At 35.4% G+C, this 11,053-nt stretch overlaps 1 protein-coding gene across 1 annotated transcript; it reads right to left on the reverse strand.

Moving 5' to 3' along the window:
* Positions 1-28: 28 nt before the first annotated feature.
* Positions 29-2,451, reverse strand: LOC9311795 (syntaxin-72). Its single transcript, XM_002877351.2, has 9 exons — positions 2,151-2,451; positions 1,598-1,723; positions 1,315-1,483; positions 1,127-1,212; positions 975-1,043; positions 855-899; positions 566-628; positions 391-467; positions 29-287 (listed from the first exon to the last, which is right to left on the reverse strand). Exons 1-9 carry the CDS (start codon positions 2,403-2,405, stop codon positions 275-277), a joined length of 903 nt encoding a protein of 300 aa, XP_002877397.2. The 5' UTR covers positions 2,406-2,451; the 3' UTR covers positions 29-274.
* Between the last annotated feature and the right edge of the window lie 8,602 nt (positions 2,452-11,053).

The following is an 11,053-nucleotide window of genomic DNA, read 5'->3' on the forward strand; positions in this document are numbered from 1 at the left end:
TATTTATTAAAGGAAACTAATTTTTGTAAAATTATATTTCCATTTTACTATAATTATTTGAGTTATAGTAATGTAGTATATCACAATTACAAGAGCGTCATTTGTGAAAATACATTCTCTTTCCTTTTTTTTTTACCATACATATGGTTAAAGCTTAAGGAAATATCTTGCTTTCTTGTCTTCGAAGAAAAGTAACTTTCATCAGTTTAGTTAAGACCTTACCATAAAGCTTCACAAAGGCCAGAAGGATGTCACAGAAGCACATCCCCAAGTTTTAGTTTAGAGCACTGAAATTGAGAAACAAATCGATTTTAGACAAGTTAGAGGAACGATATTGGTTTGGAGGTATATAAAAAGTAGTAGACAGAGAAACTGAAGCGTCATGCTTACTTGTAAATGTAAGAGACGATTCCAAGGATCACACATAGAAGAACAATGTCGATGCAGAAGTTGCGGCTAGATCTCATCTGAAATCCCCACCCGATTTTAGCACATAGAGTTGTGATGAGACAATAATAATAATAGTAATTCTTGATTTCAAGAACCGTTTCTGTTTTAATTTTACCTGCACAAGCTGTTTCTTGAGCCGAACATTGGTGTTCTTCAAATCCGAAGTTGCTCCATCGACCTACAACATTCATGGAGAAATTATATGTCTAGCGTTTTGATAACACCACCTAACCATAAGATCAAATGTAAAACTAAGGGAAGAGATAAACACCAAATCTTTTTATCCTACTCCTTTCAGAAAAATAAACAACAATTAGACCAAAGCAAAATATTAACCCAAACGGATCAAAGTCTAAAAACACCAACGTTTATTTTAACTGAATAATGAGAAGAAAGAATCTCACCTTTGTTTCCATTTCTTCCATCAATGGGACTTGCTTGTCAAGTTCCTGAAATCGAAAAGCATAAATCTCCATCAAATAGAGAAAAACTCTGTTACACGGAGCATGAGTAAACAACAAAACCTCGTTCATGTCACGCGCTAAGTTCTTTAGTGCATCCAAACCTTCAGATATGACATCAAGACCCTCGTCCTAAAGAAAATACAGAGCATAAGCTTATTCGAATTCTCATTGTCGGAAGACAAAATAAAAGCTTATGGATGAAATTCACATACTTGTTTCTTTTTTCTCATCTCATACTCTTGTCGAAACTGGCTAGATTCTTCAGTTTGCTGGAAAAATCCATCATGCATGTCTTCCTCTAATAGTAAGTAACCAGAGAAGTAAACAAAACACATTTAAATATCCACTCTTGATGTTCTTGAAGACATCAAAACAAGAAAACTAAAGAAACATTCACTACCAGACATATCAAACTTGATGTTCTTGTTAGGTGCAGAAGCACCTCCCCAATCATTATTAGCTTGTTTTGCTCCATGTTCATTTCCATCAGGTACTGCTTGAAGCCTATCGGCTAACGCGATAACTAAATCACAGCGCGATTCTCGTTCCTCTCTTGTAAGCCCTTTAATCTGTATACAACGCAAATTTAAAACCAAAGTTTGAACACAACCATTGATATTCCTCATCTTTACTCATTAGTCATTAGTGAATCAACGTTAAGTAATTAATTAAGTTAAATAAACCTTTTTAACAGCAAGTTTCTGAAGCTTAACAACATCTTCAGCTAAACGCGCTTTTGTCCTTCGAACCTCAGCATTCATTGCCACCGCGGCAGCTCTATTCTTCTCCGTCGACGCCAACTCGGCTTTCTACATAATTTGATACAAAATTTAAAACTCAATAACGCTAAGAGTCACTACTAATAAAGCAAATTAATATGTAAATTCTATTGTTTACATCTAACTATATCTTCTAATACAGTCAATAAAATCTAAACAAATGCAACAAATAATATTTCGTATTCTATTAATTCTCACGTTTTTTTCCATCTCAAAATCTTTCTTACTTGCAAAAAAAAAATTAATAATACATCAGCATAAAATATAATTAATCTATAAGCATGATTTTTTTTTTTTTGGTTTTACATATGCATGAAGCATGACATTAAAAAGATAAAAGAAATATCAAAACATTTTGTACGTTTCAAAATCCAGAACATTGCATACAAAAAAAAAGAAAGCAAAAAGAAAACAGAACATTCTATGGTTTTAAAAAGAGAGAGAGAAGGAGACGAACACGAAGAACAGCTTCAATGTCGGAATCAATGGAGGTGAAGAGGCGAGAGAAGGCATCGTCGCCGGAAGCACCTATCTCACGGTGTTTGTCGACGTCGTACTTGTCATACTTTTTGCAAATCTCTTCGACTCTGAAGATAATATCAATGACCGGCATATCTACGTGCTTCTTGTTCTTCTTCTTCTTCTTCTTCTTCTTCTTCTTCTTCTCGAGAATGTGTCCGATTTGGTTCTCTGTTTCTTCGTTCCTCTTCATTGTCCATTTTTGGACTCTCTCTATAGAAATGAAAAGCGTAGCGTTAACGGCGGAATTGGAAGTATTAATAGTCAAGATTTTTTTTTTCTTTTAATAGTTTTCCAAAAACAGTTTTAGACTACAATATCTTAAACACAAAATATAATTTTTTTTTGTCGACTAGATTTATTATTAATTGCAAATTATGAGAACTGTTACTTAAACGATTCTACAACTGACAATTTATTCCGACCCTTACTAGATCCACGACAGACTACACTTCATTCTTCGTGATCTTCATGAATACTTTTAATGATCCACGACCTGACGACACTTCTTTCTCTGCGTAGAATCCTGGTGAACGGCTATAATTGTACATCGTTAGAGATTTCTTGCACACTTGCCCCCATTAATCTGCAAATTTATTAAATATTTAATAAATTTATTTTCTCTAACCAACAAAAAAAGATTTTTCGGTCAAAAAAAAAATTTAACAAAAACATCTTCATACGAAAATGTTTAAGTACTATTTAGCTTTTAGTAATTCGAAATTAAAGTATAAATAATATATTCGGCCCATATTGATAATGGATCATATGGGCTTAGGTTTTCTTAACAAGTTAACACAAAAATATTAGAATCTAAAAGAGTCATTTGGGTAGTTTTCTTTCTTTTTTCTTTCAACATTAGTGATTATGGTATGGTACTTCGGGTTTTCGAGTTTTTGAGTTTAGAGGTATATAGGACCCGTTCGAGTATTTCTATATTTCGGGTTCGAATCGAATTCGGGTCAGATATTTTAAGTTCGGATTCGGATTACTCGAAGTTCCCAAAAATCAAATTTTTTTATAACCAAATCTATCCAAACCATTCAAAAATACGTAAAATATATATAACCTTGAACATGTTTTACCTAAATTTACTCAAAGATAAACTAAATATCCAACAATATCCAAAAAATCCAAAAATCCTAATATTTTGGACACTTAGGCTATTACAAATATAAATATTAATAATATATTATTACTATGTATTTAAATTGTAGATATGTTCTGGAACCTGTTCAGGTCGAGTTTGGGTTTTCAGGTTTGGAAGTTTAGAACCCATTCGGATATTTTAATTTTGGGTTCGGGTTCGAATTGGATTCATCGGATTGGGTTCGGGTCGGGTGCTCAGATTCACATAATATGCCCACCCCTATACATCACATTTCCTTAATGATAAAAGATAAAGGTTCAAGTAGGAAAATTTACGAGTTTCAAATCGATTAAACATTCTAACAGTCCAGATGAATATATAAGCTTGATGCTCTTCAGTACGCATGAGAATAATACCCGAACCCGAGGAACCGAACCGAACCCGATCCGAATTTGAACCCGAAATTTTAAAATATCTGAACGGGTCCTAAACTTCAAAACCTGAAAACACGAATCCGATCCGAACTCGAACCCGAACATACCCGAAATATAAGTACATAGTAATAATATATTATTAAGAGTTATATTTGTAATAACCAACGTGCTTAAAAATACTCGGACTTTTAGATATTTTGGGTATTTTCAAAAAGTTTGGATAGATTCGGATACAAAATTTTCGATTTCTGGATACTTCGGAAAAATCCAAATCCAAATCCGAAATACCCACTCTAAACCCGAAGTTTTAAAACACCCGAACGAGTCCTAAATTTCTAAATCCGAAACCGCGAACCCAAAAAAACCCGATCCGACCCCAATCCGAAAACCTGAACGCCCATGCCTAACAGCTTATCTCTTTTTTGAGACGTGTGGAGATCATTGTATCTAGAGCAGTATTCTAAAAAGCGGTCTAGGCGGTCGCCTAGGCCCCCACTAGACGCTAGGCTCTCATGCGACGCCTAGATAACCGCCTTGACCGCTTAAATTTTAAAGATCTTGTTTAATGTATATTTTCAATTTCAATTAGAGTTTTATTTATATATATATAGTTATAAATATTTATATATTGTTTAATATAAATATAAATAATTTTTTTTTTTTATAATTTCATAATTTTTAGTTTTATATTAATATTTTATATAACTTTTATATATAATATCATATTTATCATGTTTTATGTTATAAACGTCTAAACCGCCTAAAAAATCGCTTAGGCTCCGATTAGGCGTTCTAGATGCTAGGTACTGGGTCACCGCCCGCTTAGCGTCTAGCGCTTTCTTGAACACTGATCTAGAGTCATCCAGAATTACGTCACCAAAAATAGTAAGCCATTCATCTCCAAGCTTTACGGAGCACTGTCAAATTTCAATCTTGCGCTGCCGATAACCACTGAAGTAACTAGTAAGGCTCCCTTTTGTATATCAACAGCAACAACTAATTGGCTGAAGTTTCCGTTCTTCTTCAAATATTAGATAGTATCCAGAATATTTTAGGATGTCATATAGAATTTGTTTTGTTATCATGTTGTAAAGTAATTAAGTAATTATTTTTCTTATCCTCATTTCCGTTCTTGTTTTTTCTTTTGTTTTTTTAAGATATTATTTCATTGATGTGGTCATGTGGACCATGTGGTTGTGAAACCGAAAAAGAAGGTGAATTTGGTAGATCGCAGGCCTAGACTGGGGCATGCAGTGGCGGAGCTAGACTGTGTTTTTATTGGGGTCAAATAGGATGCAAACACATGTTGATGGGGTCAACTATGAGAATTTTAATCATTTGATCTAACTTATTCTTTGATATCAATAAGGAAAAGTTTAAAATATAAAATTTTATTGGGGTCAACTGACCCCATTAACACCTATGTAGCTCCGCCCCTGGGGGCATGCCACATATGACATATGTAAATGGTGGGATGAGGCTATGATGGAGGAATTAACCAAGTTGAGGTTTGAGATGCATGATACTTTTACATTACATCAAATAAGTTATCGATTGCCATGTCAACGATATACACGGATGGGCTATATTGCATATGGCTTTTGAGATTGTGGTTTGACCTGCATTTATTTGACATGAAGGTTTGTTTTGCAAAAAAAAAATTACATGGAGGTTTGTTTTGCAAAACAAAAATTACATGGAGGTTTTTTTTGCAAAAATCCCTTATGTTTTCTAACGGAGTTATCGAGTGCCACATCATCGCTATACGGGAGGGCAGTATTGCGGGTGACTTTTGAGATTGTGGGATTGACTTGCATAATTCGGACTTAGAGGGTAAATTTTCAAATGAAATTGACTTAGAGGGTTGTTTTGAAGAAAACTCAATTAAGAAAATATCAATAATGTGATGAATGGTCATTAACTAGTATATTAATTAATTGTGCTTTTATTCGAATTTAGTTATTACTGGAAACTGTTGTAAATCACATATTGGATGGACTCCATAACCGTGGGCCTAATCCATGTTCTAGAAGGTCCGGCCTATGCGAGAGACACTAGAGGCGGTTTAAGTTTAAGTGTTATTGGGCTTTTGTATTCCTAGCCCAAGTAGTAACCTCCTCATATGTATATATATAAATAAGTTGTAGCCTCATTCATTAATAAATATACACGAGATTCATAACACGTTATCAGCACGACTTGCTCTTAATGAAACCCCTAAAACCCTAAATCTAAAGTCGCCGAGCTCGTCCGCCGCCCGAAGCTACCAACCGCCGACCGCTCGCTTTGCTCCTTGATCGGCGATCTTTATCCTAGCACCATACGCTCGTGACAAGTTGATAACCGAGGTCTTTAGCTCCCGGTTCTAGTCCATACAACCCCAAAGGTGAAAGGTAAAACAACAAACCCTAAAGCTAAAGAATCCAACTTGAATTTCGATCTAACAAACGGCTAAGACCTAAAACGAACCTTGATTGTCTAAGCGATTGCTATTGCTTGTGAGATCCGATTGTTTGACTCGTTTAGGTTACTAGAAAACTTGATTATTGCTTAAGCTAAACTCGCCTAAGTTGCTAGAGAAGTTTTATTGCCAAAACCTAAAATCGCAAATCGAAAATACCTAAGCTAATGGCCGAAACTTTATAAGTCTAAAACCTAAAACCCTAAATTGGATCAAATCCGAAACCTAAACCCTAAAATATAAATCGATTGGTTAAGGTTGTTAGGTTGTTTAGTTTGTTTGTTTCTATGATTGCTTCATGCTCAAATTGTTAGAAATCCAAATCCCTAAAACCGCATGAATCCCTAAACCCTAGAAACCTAGAAAAGGAAGTTTCCTATTGTAAATAGAAAAATCCTAAAAACCCTAATTCCTATTCTAAATAGGAAAATCCCTAAATCCTATTGTAAATAGGAAATTATAAAAAAAAAAAAAACACTAGATCCTAATTAAAATAGGAAATCTTAAAACCCTAAAATCCTAATCAAAATAGGAAATCTTAAATCCTAAATCCTAAATAAAATAGGAAAACCCTAAATCCTAATTAGGAAATCTTTAAAAGAAGAAATTTAATCCTAAAGAGGAAAGTCAAATCCCTAAGTAAATCGATTCATGGTTCGGTCTCAAATACCGCATGACACTAACGATTACATGATTTTGACTCAAAACTTTTCCTTGTAGATGTTGAATTACAACTTGTATTTTACTGCCCTAAATCTCTTAGGAGATAATTATTTAAAATGGGTAATAAATACTAAGATTATCCTAAAAGTCAAAAGGACTTGGTGAATGTATCTAATAAGGCAATAATGCCAAGAGAGAAAGATAGATACAAGGCAATATTAGCCACCATCTTATTGAGAGTCTCATAATCCAGGACTATAAGTCCGTGGATGAGTCTATTGCTAGATGAGCAAAATAATGACTTACTGATAAAAACAGTGAATTACGACCTCATAGATTAACCCCATTACCTGATGCCAATAAGGCCGCGCAGAGGATAAGGAAGAATCCAAAGAATCTAACCACGTCCATAGAGATAGACCACACGGCCGTAGCCGTAGTGGATGGAAAGGACGTGGTTGTGGCCACTATAACTCATCCGGCCGTGGGAACCACTATAACCGTGGATGTAGACCCAATTCCGGCCGTGGTCGAGGGCGAGGACGATGTGGTATTTCCAAACCACAACACTCGACCAAATGAGTATGCCATAGATGTGGAATGGGGAACCATTGGGCTAAGATATGTAGGACTTCCAAACATCGTTGTGACCTCTATCAAGAGAGTGTGAAAAGGAAGAATCTTAAAGCCCATTTGGTATATAAAGATGGTGAACATGATCAAGATGATCTAATGGAGTATGAAACTCCTGCCTAAAAGAATCAAGTTGATAAATCTGACTTCGACATCAGAACCTCTATGTTTTTTTTTTGCATTTTATGTGTTCATTGATTGTTATTTCCTTGAATTTATTTTATATTACTTTATGTTTAAAACATGATTCTTGTCCATATAAGAAATGGCCGAGGACAAGAACATACTTGTGGTGGATAGTGGAGCCACACAATTTTAAAAGACAAGAGATATTTTCCTAAATCTCATAATGAAAAATGCCAATATTAGCACCATAGCGGGTATAGCTAGTCTTATTGAGGGCTACGGCCAAGCCCATATCTTATCACCAAATGGCACGCATCTTGAACTAAGCGATGCCTTATATTCACCCAGCTCAAAGAGGAGCTTATTGAGTTTCAAAGAAATAAGATTGAATGGTTTCCATATTAAAACAAAGGGTGAAGGGAACAAAGAATTCCTAAATATAATTGAGATCACCAAAGGACATAAGAAAGTCCTAGAGACTATACCCGCATTATCCACTGGTCTCTACTATGCTAAAATCGATATGATCGAAGCTAATATGGCAATGAAAGAGTCCAACGAAAAGTTCACTTTATGGCATGACCGGCTTGGCCATCCGGGTCATAGTATGATGCGTAAGCTTATGATAAATTCAAAGGGGCACACCCTAAAAGAGAAAAGAGTTATCCCTAAGAATCTCACGTGTGAAGCATGTTCACAAGGAAAACTCATTATAAGGCCATCACCGGCAAAGATAAATAAAGAGACATTAAATTTTCTGGAAAGGATACAAGGGGATATATGTGGACCAATACACCCACTATGTGTGACATTTAGATATTTCATGGTCCTCATTGGTGCATAGAAAAGATAGTCGCATGGTTCGGCCTTAAATACCGCATGGACTAGTCTAAAATCGATTGCATGATTCGGTCTTAAATACCGCATGGCCCAGATCATAAGACTGAGAGCCCACTTTCTAGATTTTCCGCTTAAGACTATATGTCTAGATAATGCCGGTGAATTCATGTCCCAAGCGTTTAATGACTACTGTATGTCCATGGGGGTAAGTGTGGAACATCCCGTGGCACATGTACATACTTAGAACGGATTAGCGGAATTCTTCATTAAACGAATTTAATTGATAGCTCGACCATTACTCATGAGGTCGAAGCTTCCAGTAGCCGCTTGGGGACATGCTGTTTTACATGCATCAGAGCTTATACGCATAAGGCCATCTAGTGAATATAAATATTCGCCATCTCAATTATTAACGGGTCATGAGCCAGACATATCTCATCTAAAGACATTCAGGTGTGCCGTATATGTACCGATTGCTCCACCACATAGAACAAAGATGGGACCTAAAAGGAGGATGGGAATATATGTTGGATTTGATTCTCCCACCATTATTAAGTATCTAAAGCCAACCATGAGTGATCTATTTAAGGCTAGATACGCAGATTGTCATTTTAATGAATCCGAATTTCCTACTATAGGTGGAGAGACGAACAAGTTGGTCAAAGAAATATCATGGAATCAAACATCCTTAAATTGGCAAGATCCTCGGACTCTGATGTGTGATTCAGAGGTCCATAAGATAATAAATTTGCAAAAGCTAGCTAATGAATTGCCAGATTCCTTTGATGACCCAAAGAGAGTTATAAAAGCGTACATACCAGCTTGTAATGCACCAGTACGTATTGATGTTCACAAGGAACACAATCAAGTTGCTACAGAGTCTAGACAACGTAAGAAACGTGGTAGACCAATAAGTTCCAATGATAAAAACCCTCGGAAATTAAAGAAAGGTGCAATAGGAATCCGAGGTTACTAAGGAAACCATCCCAGACATGGAGATAAGGCCGGCCGGCTCTAAGGTACATGTACCATATAATGTAGCTTGGGACGCCAAGCTTCAAAGTATTAAAGGTCCTGACCATAATAAATCTCAAATCGATTATATCATGTCTGGAACATAATGGAACATATAAGAAATGTCGACATAAGATGATTTTGCATGCAAGGTAGCACTTGAATTTATGAATATAAATGAGGATCAGGAGCCCACGTCTATACTAGAGTGCACTCAAAGACTTGATTGATTAAATGGTACAAGACCATAAAACGTGGAGCTAAGAATCATTAAGAAAAGGAATGAGTTTGGTCCGACCTTAAGGACACCATTCGATGTAAAAACCAGTAGGACACAAATGGGTCTTTGTGAAGAAGAGAAATGAGAATAATGAAATCGTGAGATATAAGGCACGGCTTATAGCACAAGGATTCTCACAAAGACCGAGGATAGATTATGAAAAAGCATACTCCCCTGTGGTGGATGCTAAGACATTTAAATTTTGCTAAGTCTGGCTATATAAAAGAGAAAGACTTGATTTGCGGCTAATGGATGTAATGCCTGCATATTTATATAAGTCCACTGGATAATATATATGAGATTACCAGAGGGTATTGAGCTCAAAGATAAGAAAGATTCTCGAGAATATCACTGCATAAGGCTGGACAAATCCTTTCATGGACTTAGACCAAATGGGCGTATGGAATGTTATAAATGATCCCATTAGGGCCTGACTGGTTTAAACGCAGCGGTTGCGGTTGCGGTTGCGGGAGTTTGCGGAAGCGGGCGGTTGCGGCTTTAAGCGTTATCAAGCGTTTTGAACGACTGGTTTAGCGTTTGAAAATGGGAGCGTTTGCGGGAGTTTTATGACTGGTAAACCAGCGGGTGCGATAGCAGTTAAATAAAAGAATGAACAAAATAAATAAAAAAAGAAATAAAAACACCAATATATTATTATGATAATATTAGAAAAATTTGAACATGCTTAATAATTAAAACCATAGATAAAGTACTAAATAATTATTCAAAAATAAAGAAATTTTGTAACAAGATAGTACTTTATGCATCTGGTTTAACATAAAAAATTGCATTAAGTAATGGAAAAAACTGTAAATAACGTTGAATTCAATCAAAAAGCAAGTGAGTTTCTATTCGAGAAAACAAATCGAAACATATATTCAATCAAAAAGCAAAGCAATACGTAATGAAAATAAAAAAAAAACGATGCCATGAAAAATATTCAAAAAGTTACACATGAGGTGATGAAAGAATAAAAGGATATATGATACTTACATTTGGTTATTGATTTTCATCGGTTTGGGTGGAAGACATTGAGAGAATAGAGTTTCAGAATATTATTAGGGTTTCTGATAAGAACGTGATACAAAGATGAAAGATATATATAGGATTAATATATATTATAATAATTATAAGTAAATGTTTGATTTTTTTTTTTTTTTTTTTTTTTTTTTTTTTTTTTTTTTTTTAAATCCAACCGCTACCGCCCGCAACCGCAAACGCTTGCAGGAAGGAGCTTTTGAAATTCAGCGATTTCGAGCGGTTCGAAGCGGGACGGAGCAGTTTCTATGATTGGTTTCAA

This window comes from Arabidopsis lyrata (genome assembly GCF_000004255.2).
Source record: "Arabidopsis lyrata subsp. lyrata unplaced genomic scaffold ARALYscaffold_5, whole genome shotgun sequence".
Lineage (NCBI taxonomy): Eukaryota > Viridiplantae > Streptophyta > Magnoliopsida > Brassicales > Brassicaceae > Arabidopsis > Arabidopsis lyrata.